The sequence below is a fragment of the Athene noctua genome, chromosome Z, assembly GCF_965140245.1.
Source record: "Athene noctua chromosome Z, bAthNoc1.hap1.1, whole genome shotgun sequence".
Classification (NCBI taxonomy): Eukaryota; Metazoa; Chordata; class Aves; order Strigiformes; family Strigidae; genus Athene; species Athene noctua.
Genome location: NC_134077.1, coordinates 44,961,281 through 44,981,075, shown reverse-complemented (window position 1 = coordinate 44,981,075; position 19,795 = coordinate 44,961,281). Strand labels below are relative to the sequence as shown.

Below are 19,795 nucleotides of genomic sequence, written 5' to 3'. Positions count from 1 at the left end.
TTGCAAGTAAAACATGAGCTTCATTCAGTAACTTGACACTGGTTCACAAGGACTCCTGTCTGTAACATGTATTACAGTCATAATTCACTAGCAGCTCTAGTGCCCTTGTCTTCCTTGCACAGCAACACTGGATCAAATTCGGACACACATGCTTATACGAAAGCTATTATCCCTCTCCAAAATACTGAAGAAGAAAGCTTACTTCATTGATCAAAAGCACCAACAAAAGCAGGAGGAGAGTTGCGAGTCTTCCACTGTCTCCCCAGCCAAAGCCTAATGTTACACTAACACTTCACTTACAATCATGCTACTGCGAATCTGATGGAATGTTAGTATTTGTACACACTTCTGCTTACACTTAGAGAAAAGATCTATGATTCTGAGATCTCTGTTCTGTGAGCCCATGTTAAACAGAAAACTACCAATACCCCCTTTTCTATTCACTTATAAGAAAGCAGGGATAGTTCTATTTTTCTAAGATCTAGTCAAAACTTTTACATGGAGAACACATTGAGACATCAAAACCAGAATATTTATTTTTTCATGGGAAAGACATCCCTGTGGCATACACCTTCATGTTCTTTAAAAGGAAAAGGAAGGAAAACAAAAAAACCCAAGTAACATTCCCTGTCGTAACTGCCTGCAGTGGTTGGTTCACAAAAACCCCCAACTGTTATTGGGAGATGTACGATGTAGATAGTTTCTCCTTCCATTCATTCCACATTACACCGCTATCCAATACCTCCTACATGTATAGCATGTGTGCTGTGTAATAGAAGCTACATGTGGGTTGCATGCGTTCTGTGTAATAGAAACATTCCACTCCCAGGAGCAACCTGTTGCATCTTGTAGGGATATATCAGTCTCAAATCAGGCACCTTTGAGGTACTCATAACTGGTGTTTAAAAGTTATTCACAGGATCTCCTGAAAAAAGAGGAACTTCTCTGGGATTCTTCCATCCGATACCTCTGTTAAGCCTGAGAAGTGAACAGTCCTAAAGTTTTGATGATCCCAGGAAAGCCTAAGCTACCTGGCCCCTGTTTGCATTTAAATAGTCAACTGCCCATAAGTTTACTGCAACATTTCTTCTCTCTTCCCTTTGTGCAGCTTTTCTTTCAGCTTCCTTTCTCTTCAACTGCCTTTAATCTTTTCCTTTAACTCCGTGGAAAATGCATGACAAAATACCTGTTAAGCAAAAAAAAATAAACGTCTCCTTACTAAACAGAAGTTAACAAAAGGTACAGATCTTGATGCCTTTGGAAAATAGGAAATCACAAACTGACAGTTTTAAGGATAGCAGGCACACTCTATTAGTAGTCAGGTGGTCAGTAGATTTGAATAACATCATCCCATTCATCAACAGGCCAGACACCATTGTATTGCACATTGGATGGTGAGCTCTTCCAGTCCCAGATCTTCACAGGAACCTTCCAGCCTGGACCATAGTTGGCTTCAACATACTGAAGTGATTCACAGGGCACGTGTACTTTGAGTTCTACAAACTCAGTCCAACAGAGAGTAAACTTTGGAAATAGATACCTGTGTCATAACAAAAGAACACAGTCACTGGCAGAAGACTGAAATACACCTCTAAATAATAAATTCTTGGAGAAAGTAAGCAACGGTAGCAAGTGGCCATGTTATATTTACAGTAATTTTTTTTCTAATAACTTCCTATCTATGAAATATTATTTACATACTTGACAAGGGTGTTGTTATTAGCAGTAACCAGTCAATATTTATCACACATTCTTATGAAGGCGTAATTCTAATAATTTTGCTGCTTATTCCTGTATCACTCTGCTACCTATAGGAAATCACTTAGTCCCTGTCTCTACTTTCCTACTTACAAACTGAATTTAACAGTTACCTCATTTAGAATGGTGTCAAGAGGATGATACATGTTATTTGGTAGGGGAGATTTTGATCAAAGTAGCATTGAATACTTTATTATGAGTCAGGCCTTTTTTAAAAACAATGTTTACCTTTCTTCAATCTTATCAAACAAAGCATGCAATTCTCCCTCAGTTATCCATTTTAAACATCGTGCCAGACTTGGAGCAGATGTGAAGAATTAAGATACAGCTGCCACCCTGTACTTTCTGAATCTTCTTGGCCTATTCAAATTTTAAAAATAATTTATTCTACCAAACTGACCTTGTTCTGCACCTGTTGTTTTCTGTAGAAGGGCCAACATAAGCTGCACCTATAAATATGTTTACACCAGTGGAAGTTCACAGGTGAATTTCAGTTTGATCAGAATGACATCCCATAGGAACACAGTGCCAAGTCGATGTGTTAAACAAGGAAATATCAAAGCCTATGCACTATTCCTGCAGAGGGCCACACACACTTCGGACACTGCGAAGTCTTCCACAGAAGACAGTAATCTTATAATTCCTTTTCACACATTAAAATGAAACGATAAGCACTTAGATCTTTTGAGAAAGAATGTTAAAAGATTCATCCATTTGCATGAATTAAAAACCCCAAGTGTTCCTCTAAGCATACAGTTAATTTCATTTCTAAGTGCTGAGCAAACTGTCAGAAAATAAAACAACCTTGCTTTTTTATGCCTTAAATGGAGGGAGAGAAAAAAGTGACCAAGGACTTTTGGATGTATATCCAGAGACTACTCATTAACTCTAAATCAGAAAGCAAAAAACCACCAGCTACCAAAGAGAAAACAAGGTAAACAAGCTTTATTAGCAGATCTATAATCATGAAACAGCTGTTTAGCTGTTACTAACCCAGGAAATCATTCACCTCAGAATTGCAGTGGGCGTGCATATGCAAAAGCTAACAGCAAACCACTGAAATAATATATATTCCAGTGTGAACTCTGAATAATTCTAAGGGGAACAAATGGGTAATTTAAATAAACTAATCTGCAAATTGAAACGCCAATTGGAAATTTTACCAAAATAATTATTTAACTATTATTAAAATCAAATGTTGACATTCATTGATGAAAAAATGTAGCTTTCAGTGATGCTTCACACTACTGGAATCCTTCCTCATTGTTAGCTCATTTCAAGTGGCTAGGATAAGGCTACATACTCATGTGCATACAGACTGCTCATAATTTTTTCTTTCAATTTCAGTCCCATCAATCTTCAGACATAAAAGTACTGAGAAGATTTTTCACTTACGCAAAGTCCTCTATGTTAAGACCTACAGAATTAGCTCATTTTAAGAATTAAAGCATACAGTACAGATTTGATTCCCAGATTCAGCTTTTGTAAATACTTATCAGCTAAAGAATGCAACAGTCCAGAATTAACTTTGTAAACAAATAGGACTCAATTGCTTTAACTCCAAGATAAGATAAGGAGGATGTACATGCTTGCTTGTGTCCGCAATGTTGAGGAAGTGATTGTGTACATGAAAATGTAAAACATAAAACCAGACTTGTAAGGTTTAGAAACCAGCTCTCCAAGGAAACAAGAGACTAAAAATGACTAATCAGAAATATTTTAGAGACGAGATGAGAAATACTTCCATTCTTCATACTTTTATTTACCAAGATGTATAGAAAATATGCCTGTGCAAATATTTAGCTTTCTGAAGAAAATATCTTTTAACCTTCATTTTTAAAAACAGAGTATCTTGGAATAGAACTCTCCACCTTATTTGTGACAATCTATTAGCAAACAATATCTCCTCTTATACTACATAAACAGCTGGTGAGATTCCTTTAAAAATGTGAAGTGGATTTAGGATTCGGCATGATCTAACAATCTTTTGACTGACCTCCTCACTTTCCCTTCCCCCAAAATTTATAAGGGCTGAAGACTAAGCAAAATTGAGGGTCATTCTGGTGTTGCAGGCAATCAGATCAAGCATGCTAAATCATCACATCTCACAGCTGAAAAGATGTGATCTTTTTTCTCTTTCTGAAAACATATTTTGAATAATGCTTATCTGGAATTATTCAGCTAAGCATTCTGAACAGCCATGTTCTATCAAGGGCTCAGAGCCTTTATAATGGTAAACAAGCAGTTTTCTTGCTCCTTTTCTGTATGGATTAAGTACAGTAAACTCTGCCTAAGAAACACTAGTTCAGAATGAAAGGTCTCCTTACACTACCATGTCTAAGCAAATTAAGTTCTTATTGAACTAGAAAGCCATGTTTCATGTAAACTTTGAAAAAAAATACCATCAAACTAAGTACTAGGCTACAAGAAAAGGAAAAAATGTTTTATGGAAGCTGGAGTTCCAAAAGAGCTGTAATATTCTAGGATACAGTGGCTGGACCACAGCACAGGTTCACATCTACCTTCTGTTCTCATGCACTGGACCAGTCATATCAAAGGTGGAAAAAACCTAGCTCTCAAGTACCCAAGGTCTGATGCTACAATGGAATTCTGAAAGACCACATCAACTCCACTGGCATGAAAACAGTTATTGCAATTTAGATACAAAAGAAGCACAAAGAAAAGAAAAGGAAAGGAATTTACTGGTCAGCTTCCTCCTCATAACGCATCACACACAATCCTCCAAAATGGAAAAAACAGACATTAAGCCTGCTTCAGGAAACTGTGACATTGTTGCTGTGCTATAAGAAAAATACTCTGCAACGCAGCACATTTTCTGTGGGAATATTCCAAGAGCTCTTCCTTTAGTCTATTTCTTAAGGTGCCTTTTGACTCTGGTCATCAAAGTATCTTCCCCAATCTTTGCTTAGCATTTCAGAACAAAGATAACTAAGACAAGGACTCAGACATTACCACCATTCCAAGACTCCAGTCATAGGAGTCATCCCACCACATCTCCATGATGCCAGTAAGATCAAAGACCTGCAGACATGTGCACGTTTCTAACTTGTCTTGTTTATTCCCCATGCAACAGGCATCTGCATTTAATTTGGGCCCCCACTGAAGCTGACTTACTGGCCACAGTTCCTTTGTGCTGCTCTTCAGGTGCTCTCCTGTTGACCTGTGATCCCCCTCTTGGCTCTGAGCATCAAGCTTGTAGGAGGGGGATGGGTTGAGGTTCCTCTCCCCCAGTAACTTCAGTTTAAAGCCCTCTTCCCCAGCTTGGCAGGCCTATGACCTATCACCTTCTCTGACAGAAGGATCTCATCAGCCCTCAGTAGACCAGGTTTCTCAAAGGGAGTCCATGGTCTAAGTAGCCAAACCCCTGGCTGTGGTACCAGTCCTGTAATAAATTGTTGATTTGCCAGATGCTATTGGCCCTTTCAAACTGCTTTCCTTCGACTGGGAAGACTGATGAAAAAACTCTCAGCACTCCAGAGTCCCTTACTGTTGCTCCCAGGGCTCTGTAACCCTGCTTGATACTCCTCAGGGTGCTCCTGGCTCTATCATTGGCACCCACATGAAACGACAGCAGTAGATAATAGTCAGTGGACTGTACAAGGCTCAGAAGTCTCCTGGTGACATCCCTGGTATGAGCCCCCAGTAAGCAACACACTTCTCTAGACAGTGCATCAGGTTGGCAGATGGGTGCCTCCATACCTCTCAAAAGAGTCACCTACTACTACCACCCAGTTGCCTTTCCTTAGCTGTGCTGGTGGTTATACAGGGAGCAGACCAGGCTGCTTTACTCAGCTCCAGTGCCTCTCCTGATGTGACAGGTCTTTCCTCTTCAGACTGCAGAGCAGCGAAATGGTTCTGCAGGGGCACCTTATGCTCTGGGAGAAGTATCTTCCTCCTGCAGGTCCTTGCCATCGCAGCTTCCATTCTGTTATTGGCCCCCTCCCTCCTGTGTGTCTGTGGGGGAGTTTTTGGCTGTTTGGCCACGGGCTGTGGGTCCAACAGACTGCACTTGGAACTAGCTATCTAACTCCTCCTCACCCTCCCTGATGCTACAGCCTTCTCACTGCCTCCTACAGCTCAGCCACCTGCTGTGAGGCCCTCCACCTGGGTGCACCTTCTGTGGGCAAGCCTGCTGCCTGTCCCTGTCCCAGGAGGTCTAGGCACTGCTGCAGTCTGAGGCCTGCGATGCAGCCTCTCCCTTCAGCAGCTCCGTCTGGGTGGAGGCTGGGGTAGATGGTGCAGACCCCCAGCCAGAGCTGCAGCCTTTGCTCTCAGACGAGTGCCCTCATTCTGCCTGTTGTGCAACAAACACAGTTTTAAAGACTTCCTTCTCATCTTAGCTTTTTATTTAACTCAGAGCTTGTCACAGTCCAGATGAGATCCGCTCGATACATTATATGCCAGCATTGCTTTTGATTTCATGAGAGAAGTGACATTTAACAAGCCCAGCACCTCTCTAGTAAGGCACAGTACTGTTCTGTTTCTACTTCTCTGGTCTCAAAGTGCAAAATATCCACCGATTCTCCTCTGATAACTGCCTTTCCCACAAAGAGCACAAACTCTGCCAGGCAACAACACAAAAAATGACCACACTAAACACTAACTTGTTAGATTTTTTTCCTATTAGAGGTACAAATCCAGTTCATACTTAAATTTCTTCCCCGACTTGGCCTGAGTTCCTCCATTCCATATGTGGTTACCCTCTTCATAAAAGAAAAAAATATCAAGTTTCACATCATCATCCCCCTGGAAAGAGAGTTCCAAGCTGTCTTCTACCTGCAAGGCAAAAAATACATACTGTATATACTCATAAAAATACAAGGCTACTTATGTCATCAAGTTTTGGAAAACAAATTTATTTTGGTCAGGTATGCAGAGTGACTCCTATTCTAGCTGAAGAAAATACTAACTGTGCAATTTCTTTTTTTTTTTTAAATGCCTTGATAACACTGGAGATTTTCTGCACCTCAGTGGGACTACCTTCTCTTTCCTTCCTTTAGTCACAAAAGCTTCAGCACCATCTCCTAGTCCTCTGTCATGAGTAAGATAATCTCAGTGAATAAACACGATTAGTAGGCATCTTCATTTAACATACTTTTTCTATGATAAAACACTCACTAGCACCAGTCATGATATATACTTGAACTGTGGCTGAACCTTTGTATTCCTGTAATCTTTGTTTTTTTTCTCTACCATTCTGCGGTGTGCACTCTGAAAAAGCTAAAAATGAACAAGCTCAGTGACCATCTCAAGCCATTCTTCCTGTTCTACTAGTTTTACATACGGGCTACAGATAATCTCAGAGCTATCACCAGTCCTCCCATATGATGTGTCTCATCCAGTTTCAGACTAAATTCTGCCTTGATGCTTAAATTTCCATAGCACCACTGACACAGATTAGGCCCCTTTAAAACTTATTAAAAACTTCTGAGGTGGAATTCAAGACTCCCAACAGGGCTGAAGCTATTTGGAAGGGTATTTTCTCACACACTGTCCAAGAGAACAAGTAAAAATAAACAAGATTATATGTTTAGGTAAAACCCTACTGAGTAAATGTCTGCCAAGGAGACTTCACATACCCACTTATATGTAAATGATCTGCAGCTGTACTCAAATTTATGAACCCACAGAAAGACTCATGAAGCAAACTGTTCATTATCTAGGTACCTTGCCAAATTTGTGCTTCAGTGGTAACCCTGCTTTCTGAAAGGCTGGAATGATATCTGCTTTGTAGTCCCTTATAAAGATTCCCAAATCCACATCTTTGCTGTGAGGAATGACACTGCACTGTCTATACCAGCCTGAAGGAAAAAACAAAAAGGAATAAAACCAGTTAATTCAGGAACATGAGAAATGTTTCAGTATAACAAAAGCAACATAAAAATGCACTGCCATCAGGTCACCAGGCAGAAATCTTTGAATAAGGCCATAAACAAGACTTCTGCCTTTCACTAGTATGAAATGAACGACATTGCAGTAATTTTTTTTTTCTTCACTTATAGCCAGCTCTTTTCTCCAAAGCCAAGCAAGAGAGAGAAAACACTAACTCTTTCAAAGATAAAATATCTTCAGTTTTCTAATCTAAATGGCTTTAAAGAAAAATATTCTTATCTGGGCCCAAATCTAATCAGAAATGAACAGTTACATAGCTACAGCTGTGCTTTTTATTTGAAATAATTATTTTAAATAGTATCCAATACATTAAGCATCTTTCAATCACCACTGCAAAACAGTAAGACAAGAAGCAGGACATCATTTTTTTCTGCTTCATAAGCAGCTTTTAGTAACTGTCCATTCAGAAAGTTGTGTTTCCTAGGTCTAAACAAACAGAAGTCACATGTGCACACATGAGTTTTCACCACCTATTTAAATAATAAAATAATCTTCACCAGTGACAAGATACTACTTCCATCTTCAGAACTGAAAACTTGCAGTACCTACTCTAATAGGCTGACATTTTATTAAAAGGATGTGGTTTAAAGTAAATAAATGTAAATCCTATTTTAAAAGTCAGTGATAAGGACCAAATTGCACAGGACAAAAAATCAGGTGAGAATCTATATGGACAGCAGAAATATGGGCTCATCACTGTTTCCCAACTAGCGTTTCAGTAAATTCCAAGTCATGCAATTTAGGGAACTGCTGATTACTTTCTAAGGAGTGATGAACACAACACAGGTAATTGCTAATAACATTAAATACTTCACTGGAAATTTGCTCAGCATCTTCAAGGTCAGGTTTCTAAAGAAAAAGCATTTTGTCACAAGCAAAAAGGCCTATTTCAATACAACCAACGCCACATATTACCTTCCAACCTGGTATATTTATCAGCTGACATCACGAGCAATAGAGAATAAAATGTTTAAAATTACAGATGAGTTTAAAAATGCAACATAACACAAATATTTTACCAAGACATGTTCCACTGCTCAGCCAGAACTTTACTCCTAAGTTATTCAATGTCAGGGCAGCCAGATGGAGCAATGATTTTGCTTTTTTTCTGAACTCCACTGCATCAAGAGAGGCATCATCAGGATACAGCTGGAAAGCAAAGGAAGAGTAAGCAAGCTATTGTCAGGGAGCAAACTTGTCGCTGCATTTTTCAGTGTTTTAAGAAAAAAATGACCTTAATAAATTTAATTAATTGATCTCCAGGAAGTATCAGTTTTTGCATATACAGCCCAGCTTGAGAACATGCACTAGAATGACAAGTCAAAATTTAAACTCTGAAACATCAATCTTCATTTTTTTCCAAACTAGCAGAATGTAAAGTCACAGTAAAGGAGAGTGAGAATAACCGTGTTAGACACTAATTCTCAGCACCTGGCAACAACACAGATGAACCCTAGTTCTGCACACTGGTCAATACCCAGAGTCCACCGGGAAAATAAGGCCAAAAAAGTTACTTCCCGAACATTAGTTTACTTGGCGCCACCAAGTGTTACAACTGGATGTTGGCAACTTCTGCCACAGAGTAGAAAACAATGTGAACAGAAAATCATGCCCACCTTCTAGCTACAAAGTGTGGCAAGATCTTCTGTTAATGCAAAACCGAAAACAATAGGTCAGTCTGGGCAAACGTTACCAAATCAAACACAGGAACAATGCACCACCAGTCAGCTTCACAACTGACTTCATGAAGAGTTCCTGGTCAACGAACAGTTGAAACAAATACTTTTCAAAACAGATGCCAACTATTAATTTCAAATTATTTAATTTCAAAAATTTTAATTTCAAAGTTCAATATACCTTCTGAAGCACATAGTGTCTGCCTGTGGCAACTACTGCCTGGAGGTTTTGGAGCTGTACTGGAGCATGCTTACAATTTCTGTCCTTTACAGGTGAAGTGAAAACACACAGGTAGCCTTGGGTATAGTAACCCTCCTGCTAAATGTATGGGGAGCTATGGCCTACTAGACAGAATAAGGATGGCCTTCCCTCGCCCGAGAAGTCCCTTCCCCAAGACCTCAAACATGTGAAGAATGGTTCAAACCTCTAGTATCCTCTTTTTTTCCCCTTCCAAGAAATCAGAGATGGCTCAAATTCAGTGATTCTGACTCCACAGTCCTAACTGTGGTAACTCTTGACCAACTCTTGACTCTTTAATCTCAGTCCTTTTCAAGTTAGGACAAAATGCTCCCCATACTGCAGCAGGAAGTTTTCTACTGCCTGCTAAATCAGGTAGCAATATTCTAAAAAGAATGCTCTAAATAGTCATGAAAACATTAGCTTACATGATCAAAATCCAATTAAATAAGTCATTTTGGAATGAATATACCACTTGAAATAAACTGAATTAGGAACATGGAACTGCAACATACAGTTCAAAAGAATTTAGAAAATTAAATATTACTCAGAATTTTAATAATTTCCACATGGAAAATTTTCAACCACAAAGATACACAAGATGTTTGTGTTTGAAAGATGTTATGAAATCTATTTAACAGGAACAATGCATGAGAACTATAAACATGTTGATTACCATTTCTTTTCAAAGTTTTGTAAAATGGAAAAAAAAATGTGCTCGCAAATAAAAAGACCATGAATTTCTGTTAAACTTTTCATTTTATCACCACTTACTAAATTCTGTGGATTGAGTCTCACAGGCTGTATTTAACTTTATGTATGCAAACAGTCCCATCTAGGTAAAAAAAGTGAACTGTTTGTAGTTTTGAGTCAATCAGTGAAAACACACACTACTTCTCAGAGACATTACCTGATCACCACTAACCTGAAAGAACGCCCGGGCTTCTCTGTACCTACATTCGAGAAATCTAGAGTGTGACATCTCCTCTAGAAAACTGGATGGATTTTTTGGAATTTGAACTTTTAAGTCATCAATGGAAACAAGCACAAGTTCTGGCCTGCAGGGAAAGGAAGTTGATACGTTACCCCAGTGGTTCTCAACCCGTGGGCTGCGGACCCCTGAGGGGCCATGATGTCATCACAGGGGATCAGTGAAGGCCTTTAAGTGGCGGTGGGGAACATCCAGCCCAGAAACATTTGATCTGGCCTGTGGTAAGCACTACGCCTCCTTTTCCTCAATGCTCCTCTCGTACTCAAGCCCTGCCCCACCTGCCCTGACACACTAGTATATTCAGTGCCAGTATGGTTGGTGGGATGCACTTTAAGCAATTTTTCTCTTACAGACATTTTCTTAACCCAGTGGCACTTTTTAGGGCCACAATGGGGCTGAAGTCTGTTCCTCCAAGTGGTGGCCCTGGACCCATAAACAAAAATGCATGGTGACTGAACACTGACAAACAAGGGGGCAGGTGAGAAGAACTGTAAATACTTTTAATCAAATTTTAACGTAAAAGTTGGCATCAAATTCGGAATTAGCACATTAAAATACCATAAATGGGCCATTTGAGCAAGAATGCCGTTGATGCTATTATTTTAAATTCATATGGAATCATTGCAATAAAGATATTATAATACAAGCATGTGCATTAACAGATTAACTTACTTCCCCTTCTGTCCAAATTTTAAGACCCTTCATGAGAAAACTGAAATAAATATTTGATGCAGTCTGGTGCTTTAAATCTTGAATTAAGTCTTGGTGGGCCATGGTCACAAGAGGTATTTAAAGGGGGTTCATGGTGAAGGAAAGGTTGAGAACCCCTGCATTACTCCATTTAATTCCTTTACAAAGGGATTTTAAGGGCTGGTCCATAAGCCACCTTTTCCTCTAGCTCAGGTTAAAATATTAATGCATACTACTAGCAGTGATTCCCCTGTCCAAATACCCACACAACTGATTATAAAAGAGTAACAAGAGCTTCAACAAATGCCCCACACACTTCAGAACTTTTTTTTTTAAAAGAAGCTCTATGCCTGTAAGCCCACAGTTAGTTTGCCAGATCACCGATTCCTTTACTGACTCACAACTTGCACTGAATTCAGGGCTGTTGTTCAGTGCATTTGAAAATTCAGACTATTTATTTAGTTGTCAAAGTATGGAATGCACTTCAGAACCAAAGTTTACCCTGTACCTTAAGGTTATTTGTATTTAGAAATCCTAAACTGTTCAGCCTTCACAATGAATGAAATGTGATATTTAACAGTTTACACAGTTGGCTTCCAATGTTTAGGTATATAACTGGTACAGACTTCATGTTTTAAGAGGAAGACAGAATGGTGTCAATTTTAAGGAAAAAATTAACGGATTTATTTTGACCTGGCAAACGTTTGGCTGGTTTTCCCTGATTTATGGTATATACACATACCTTACAGGAACACTGTTCTCAAAGCCTAGTGGTGTGTGCTTGGCTTTGAAAATAGCAACGAGATCTGCCACGATACGTTATTTCCTGAAATACTGCTATTGAAAGAATTGTAGGAAAAGATGGACATTTACAGTAACTTTACCAATACAATGCAAAGTTTAAGCATAAGACTATGGACAAAAAACCACCACCAACTCAAACATTTATGCAAGAGAGGAGTTGTCTCAGCACTCAAGAGCATGGGTTAGATGGAGTAGTTGATACGTCTTTGTGGTACAAATGTCACCTCTCTTTACTCATGCTCTTTAACATTGATTATTTGTACTCTTACTGAATGGATTTCTGTTGCTTCCCCTTTTCATTTAATGTTCCATATCTGTATTCAACTTTTGGATACATGTTGATACAGAAAAAACATGTATCGGGCAGTACTAAATTTCTTGCCACTTTTAATTTACCCCTGTGTTAATAGCACAGATGGCTACCAACAGATTTCAAACTTTTACATATATTAATGGTAAACCACTGACTATCAGAAGATCCTCCGGTATTCAACCTCAGTCATAACTTCTTTGACTTCTCTCATCTTTCTATGTGCTTCAACCTGGCTACACAGCAACTTCCTCTAAAATGTAGTTCTTCATTTATGAATTGCGGGAAGCTCTTGTTTTCAAGTGGAATTGGATACATCTTCATACCTTAATTAACCTGCACTTTGACGGCTGAACCACACATGAGCTGAAGTTTGCAACCTGAATTTAGGAAAGAACGATTTTATATACAGGAGAAAAAAAAAGATATTTTGCAAGTGCCATTATGGCTTTTTATCTCCTCTGTTTTGAACTCACTTTTCATATGCTCCAGGGTAGCGACCAAAGTGGAGTTTCCGGAAAGGCACAAACTTTCTGTCCATATATTGCTTGAGTCTCAGGGGGCCGTGCCAGAGATAATTGCCACTCCTCTCATAGAAGACCACCAGGTGAATGGCATGAGATGCCAGTTTAAATATGTAGTGCAAGGGAATTTCAATACCAGACAGGTCATCCATCCCATCCAAGCGGGGGTCCTTATTTATAATCTTTAGCCACTGGAACCCCATTTTCTCAGCAGTTCTAAAAAGACCCACCTAAAAATGAGAGAGGAGGAGACACAAAAAGAGAGAGAGAGAAAAGCTAAAGATTAATGAAGCCAAAATTCAATGCTAAATGCTTATTATTGCCCATTTTCATTTCCTAACCTGACTTCAGCACAAAATACTCAAAAACTTCTAAGACCTTAAAGATCAGCAACCACAAGCAATTCCAACCACTATTTCCTTGTCTGAAATTTTGTCCCTCAAACGACTCAATATGACAGCATTCTCCTGGCTAAACTGGCTGATCATGGCTTGGATGAGCACACATTTCACTGGGTAAAAAATTGGATGGTCAGGCCCAAAGAGTTCTGGTAAATGGAGTTAAATCTGTTTGGTGGCCAGTCACAAGTGGTGTCCCCCAGGGCTCGGTTTTGGGGCCACTCCTGTTTAACATCTTTATTGATGATCTAGACGAGGGGATTGAGTGCACCCTCAGTCAGTTTGCAGATGACACCAGGTTGGGTGGGAGTGTTGATGTGCTCGAGGGTAGGGAGGCTCTGCAGAGAGACCTGGACAGGCTGGAGCCATGGGCTGAGGCCAACTGGAGGAGTTTCCATAAGGCCAAATGCCGGGGGCTGCCCTTGGGCCACAACAACCCCCAGCAGCGCTACAGGCTTGGGGAGGAGTGGCTGGAGAGCTGCCAGTCAGAGAAGGACCTGGGGGTGTTGACTGACAGCCAGCTGAACAGGAGCCAGCAGTGTGCCCAGGTGGCCAAGAAGGCCAATGGCATCCTGGCTTGTGTCAGCAATAGCGTGGCCAGCAGGGACAGGGAAGGGATCTGACCCCTGTACTCGGCACTGGGGAGGCCACCCCTCAATGCCTGTGTTCAGTTTTGGGCCCCTCACTACAAAAAGGACACTGAATGACTCGAGCGTGTCCAGAGAAGGGCAACGAAGCTGGTGCAGGGTCTGGAGCACAGGTCATACGGGGAGCGGCTGAGGGAACTGGGGGTGTTTAGTCTGGAGAAGAGGAGGCTGAGGGGAGACCTCATCGCCCTCTACAGCTCCCTGAAAGGAAGCTGCTGAGAGCTGGGGATGAGTCTCTTTAACCAAGTAATAAGCGATAGGACAAGAGGGAATGGCCTCAAGTCGCACCAGGGAAGGTTTAGACTGGATATTAGGAAGCATTTCTTTACAGAAGGGGTTGTTAGGCGTTGGAATGGGCTGCCTAGGGTAGTGATGGAGTCCCCATCCCTGGAGGTGTTTAAAAGTCAGGTTGACATAGAGCTGAGGGATATGGTGTCATATGGAATAGTTGGATTAGATGATCTTCAAGGTTTTTTACAACCTTGATGATTCCATGATTCTGTGACAACAAATAAATATTTTAAGCCATGCTTAGACTAGGAGTGTTCCTTGCCATAGCACCCTTCTCTGCATCCTCAAACTGTTCTCTAAAGTTATTCTTGTGCTGAACTTGGCATTCATAAGTCCTTGAACAACAATACCACTAATACAAAAATGATTACTGTAAAATCTTCTTTTATGATGTACATAAATATTTGTCTAAATCTCACCAAGCACTGAATGTTGCACTAGGTAACAAAGTTTCATATTTCCATAGAAAAAGGGAATGAAGTTCTGGCTGATAAGAGAATCAATCAGCATCTGAAGACCCTTTCAGTTCGGCGCCCTTGAACTGTTCTATACAGGCATATCAGCTTCTCCTCTGTATGCTACAGATATTATCAGTGAGCCACAAGTGAATGGGTAGATGGACTTATATTAAGTGTGCTACCACACAATCTTATTCTCTGTTTCTTTAATTCCTTTACAGCTATAGGTAAAAAACAACTGCTGGGTCAGATCTAGCATGCCACCACTCTTCACTTGAGTAAGACTCCTTCAGTAAAATAGTCTCAGTCCATTTTAATGTCTCCTGCTTTATAAAGAAAAAAAAAAAAGAAAAAAAAAGCTGTTTGTTACTGGTATCTCTATTGTGTATAAATTGATAAATATTTACACATGACAATTGATTAAATAATCTTGGATTCCATTTTGTCCTTCATCACTTGCTACACCTTTACTTTTAAACACATCCACTTACTAATCTCAGAACACCAAAGAAAACTGACAAAATAAAATTTTGTTAAGTTCAAGGATGTACTAAAAGAAATATAAACCAGCATACTATGATAATCTTTCCAGCCTTGTCACATCAATACCTGCATTTCCTCCTTGACAAATTCCCAGACTTGAGACTTATTACAGCTGTACCTATATTACAGGCTTAAGGTTTTCCTTCTTCATTTCTAACAGACCACCTCCTTTTTTCATTTTGGCATGGTCTCTTCCTACAAGTGTTTATGAATATTGCAGACAGCTGCTAAAATTTCTAGTTATCTGTAAATGACTCTTACTTCTAAAAAGTTTCCTCTACAAATACCCTTACAAGATTTCTACACAATTAATTAAGAGGCCTTAATACAAAGACAAAAACATTATGTCACAAAAATCACAGAAGAGTTCAATGTACTACAACACACAAATGTGAACTGAAGAAAAGGCACTTACTTCATGTTTCCATGTTTTGTCGAGTAGTGCAAATGTAGTAAAGTCTCTTGGAGCACAAAAGTACTTGCATTCTGGACTAGGGCCATCAGGAGAACTTCTGATCTGTTCAATGTCTTTATTAACCAGTCCCAGAATCAAAGGATCAATCAAATACACTGGTATATTGTGACTGGATATTAAGCCTAGGAACTTCCTAACTACGTGCTGTTTGACAGAGGATAAAATTACGTTAGAAAACAGCCATCTTTAAGTGTACAAAGGTTAAAACATGAAAACTCTCTGACAGAACAAAAAAAACCCCAACCCACTGACAGAAAGAAATCTTATCTCCCAATACATTTTCTGCCTGCTACATACAAAGTGTGATTCAGTAAGAAGGTAGGAAGTGAGCGCTATCCAGTCTTAGGATACCAGTGTACCCAGGGCACTCAACCATGACAATGTTGCATAGGAGGTTAAAAGCTGTAGCAAGAAGGCCCAGTGCCTGATAAGAGGATTTATTAACTTGACTCAGTGGAGAATTTTAATCAAGTACATTTAAAGGTCCATGGCATACAGAAGTTTTACCGCAATCATAACCACCCCACTATTAAAAATGTAGCTGATGTATTTAACTGTAACAGTTAAATTTAATAACTTAAAGTACCATTCTAATCAGGAAAAAGTATTTGCTTAGAACAGCACTGTCAGGCTTTATGTTTGTTACATCTCAACGTTTCTAGAATAGCTGTGGTAAGGGAAAACAGTGGCCTACTGCCCAAGCTACCTGTACAGCAAGCTGATCCTCATTTTCTAACTGAAGTTCTAACCTTCCTCCTGTCCAGCTGCTGAGTCTGCTCAATCACACTCCACAGACCAAACTCCAATTCTGGCACAGGGCTTTGGCTTCAGAGCGATGTAAAAACATTAAAACAAAATGCAGATCAACGAACAGCATTTACACAACAGCACTATAGGCAGAAGCGATGCCACCTCTTAGTGATCTCAGCTATATGGAGCTGAAAGGTAAGGGATAGGCTAGCATTATTTCTGTAGCTAAAACTAGCAGATCAGATTGATGAACAGGAAGCAAATCTGTGGAAAAATACCTACTTTCCTGCTATCCCTATCACAGCTGTAACCATTTCTCATTTCCATTTTAAACTGATGTTTTGAAACACTTCATAACTCAATGAAGAAAGTATCGCCTAGTCCTTTAATACTAGAAAATCCCCAGTAAACAGGAAAGAGAACTGCACTCTCCATGCCATGTGAGTCCTCTGAGACTTGCAGAAGAACTGTATGAACCAATGACATTGTACATACCCATCTAGTGCTGTCCTGGCCTGACTGGCTTCCTCTGACTTTGGAAAAAACTGCTCCATTCTGTCAAAACCAAACAAGGGGATGGGGAGGGAGGAAAAAAAAAGAAAGAAAATAAGTAAGTTTCCGTTAAATTCCTGCTTAGGGTCTCTTAACAGGACAGTCAGGGACATTTATCCAGTTAGCACATCATAATTACTGCTGTGGTTATGCCTCTGGTCACTCAACCACAGTACTGAATGTGAAATCATAAACAACTGCTCTAGCTTAATGCATTTAGAAGGTCAATGCAAGCCTTGGGACTTTACAGATATGCAAGGATTACACAATCAGGCCTCAGGTTTCTAAATCAATATGCCAGTAAATGTTAAAATAAGGTGACAAAACACAAACACCGTTAGGCAGATACCACTGGGGTAAAGACAGCAGGGCTGTGCCTCAGTCTTTCCAGAGACTAAGACTAATATAAAAATAATAAAGACTAATATAAAAATAAGAGACTATTTAATTCTCTAACCCTAGAGAATTAAATAAGTCAAAGGTTTCAGTACCACCTGGCATTTATTAACCATCTGCATTTATTTTATTAAAGAATGACCTCACCAAAGAAAACAAACTCAGGAAACAATACCTATGCAGTTGTTCTATATAAAAAAAGTTAGTTCCTTTGTTAAATCTGCATTGAAACTGTAAACTATGAAGCCATTAAAAAACCCAGAGTATCTCATTTATAGTAACATTTACCTCCTTTTCCATTACAGAAGATCATACCCAGCTAAACATTGGACGGGTAATATAAAAGCAGGATTTTATCATTAACGTCTAATAAATTATGAACACTGAATCACAAAGTGCTAAGACAACTGCAGAAAAAGCTGGTTTTCCTTCTAAGAGCACCAGCACCACTCTTGAAAAACCTGCAACCAGTAAATGCTGCCTTACTTGTTCCTTTAGAAGTGCCCTAAAATAGCACTTAGTTTGATTTCATTTTCCATAACAGTCACAATAAGAGTAGAAAGGCTCGTGAAGATTAAGTCTTGGAGGCTCAAACGTGCAGCTAATAACACCGAATGGCATCCTATTTTAGAATTAACAGGATGCCTCTGGCTGACATAATGACTTGAATATCAGACTGACAACCGAAATCTGATTGTACCCCTGCACCAGAAACTCGCTAGGACTACCCAGCCGCTTCACGTCAACACTACAGGAGCTGTTAGCCGTAGGAGGGAAGTTTGGGAGTGGCAGGAACGCTGCTAAAGGGCTCTGACGAGAGTAGACATTATCCTGAGTGCAGGACAGCTCTCCCTTACCTTCTGCGATAGGTAGAACTTGTAATAATACAGCTGGAAAAGGAGGAAAACCAGGCTGGTCAGAGAAAGGAGCGCCAGGACCACGTTCTTATTGATTTTCTGCATTAGTCTTCGGGGCGCTTTCAATCACCGCCTGGAAGCAGCGCGGCGGCGCTCATCCTCTCCGGTTTCCCAAGTCCTCCCCGCGGCGGCGAAGGAAGAGGGGCCGCTGAGCAGGCCGCGCCGCCAGCCCGCCGGCCGCAGACAGCAGGCCCGACCCGAGCGCCGCTGCTGCCCACGGGAGCGCCGCGGACCGGCGGCGGGGCTCAGCGAGGGGGCCCTCGGGGGCCGCTACCCGCCCCGGCGCCGAGGCACCCCAGCCCCCACCGGCCGCGCCCCCCTTAACCACGCTGCAGCTCCCCGCTGAAACGCACCGCCCGCCGCCGTGCGCGCATGCGGGCGGGGACCGAGCCCGCCCCGGCGGGGGCTGGCCCGGGCGCTGCCGCTCTTCCCCCGGGGCCCGGCCTCGGGCCTACCGGCACAGAGGGTCTCTCGGCCCCGCCCCACCGGGAGACCCGACACCCCCTTACACACGCACACCCGCCATGTGGGAAGACAAAACCAGGACGGCTTTGGCGCATCAGATTTCAGGTTACTGTATTGATAAAACCGCTTGCATCACACGCAAATCAAAGACATCAAAATACTCCGCAGATTTTAAGGCACCCCTGCCACTCAGTGTGGAAGTGAGAGGCCTCCTTCCTCGGGGGGCTCTCCGTGGGGGCGAGGGCTGAAGCACTGCTGGAGAATACCTGAAGGACAGCCAAGGAATGGTTGGGTAAGGCCCGCACTGGCTGCCGGACAGCCCCGTGGGCACGCACAACACCAAAGGCATACTCAGAGTCCTTCTACATGTTAATTCTCTGATTCTCTCCTGTTTCAGGGGCTCTGGTCTCACACAATTATCTCTGCTTTATGTGCAGAAATATTCTGGGGCAGGGATTGAGCCTCCATTTCATCCCATAAAGTTATCATGGCATATCCTGCTTTTCTTTTTCCGTTGTGCATAAAGCTACTTCCCTCAGTGTATAATCCCAAATGTGCGTTTTCCGGTGGTTCATCTTTCAAATCTGGTCTACCAGCATGGACTCATTCAATTGTAGTTAAACCATCAGTTGCAAGGGTTTCTGTTCAGCTAAAGGCATCAAAAGGGTTGGGTTCAGCATAGATAACACATTCAGAGTTACATCTTCTGGATCTGTTAAAATGGCCTGGTGTTTTGTCAACCAACTTGAAGAAATCAAATGATGTCCTTTATTCCTTTAGAACAGCTAACACTGCATGAGGTACCAATACTGTCATGGGTTGTCCTGGGATGAGCTTTCACGATTCCGGTATCAGCAAAGCAGTAGCTGCTACAGCTCGAGGCCAAGCAGTGCAGCTGCACGGACAGGCACTGCAGACCGATGCAAGACAGCAGCTGCAGTGGGTGCACCAGGCAATGGAGGATCACCCCTGTTAGGCCTTGTGCCAAGACAGTGAGGG

At 41.1% G+C, this 19,795-nt stretch overlaps 1 protein-coding gene across 6 annotated transcripts; it reads right to left on the bottom strand.

Moving 5' to 3' along the window:
* Positions 1 to 514: 514 nt before the first annotated feature.
* FKTN (fukutin) lies at positions 515 to 18,702 on the bottom strand. 6 transcript variants are annotated; one of them, XM_074931254.1, is made up of 10 exons: positions 18,272 to 18,701; positions 16,962 to 17,021; positions 15,657 to 15,860; positions 12,857 to 13,134; positions 10,511 to 10,643; positions 8,691 to 8,820; positions 7,447 to 7,580; positions 6,428 to 6,555; positions 1,285 to 1,540; positions 515 to 1,186 (listed from the first exon to the last, which is right to left on the bottom strand). In XM_074931254.1, exons 1-9 carry the CDS (start codon positions 18,374 to 18,376, stop codon positions 1,327 to 1,329), a joined length of 1,386 nt encoding a protein of 461 aa, XP_074787355.1. In that variant the 5' UTR covers positions 18,377 to 18,701; the 3' UTR covers positions 515 to 1,186; positions 1,285 to 1,326. The 6 variants fall into 6 exon arrangements, with proteins under 6 accessions (XP_074787355.1, XP_074787356.1, XP_074787354.1 ...); XM_074931255.1 differs by adding an exon at positions 16,466 to 16,541 and having other exon boundaries at positions 515 to 1,540; positions 18,272 to 18,699; XM_074931253.1 differs by having other exon boundaries at positions 515 to 1,540; positions 18,272 to 18,700.
* Between the last annotated feature and the right edge of the window lie 1,093 nt (positions 18,703 to 19,795).

Excerpts from the sequence above, each read along its gene's own strand:
- FKTN (XM_074931254.1), bottom strand. The coding sequence starts at position 18,376 with ATGCAGAAAATCAATAAGAACGTGGTCCTGGCGCTCCTTTCTCTGACC. Across the intron at positions 8,821-10,510 it reads AAGCCCGGGCGTTCTTTCAG|CTGTATCCTGATGATGCCTC; the intron begins GTTAGTGGTGAT and ends TTTGCTTTCCAG. Across the intron at positions 6,556-7,446 it reads TGAAGCACAAATTTGGCAAG|GTAGAAGACAGCTTGGAACT; the intron begins GTACCTAGATAA and ends TTTGCCTTGCAG.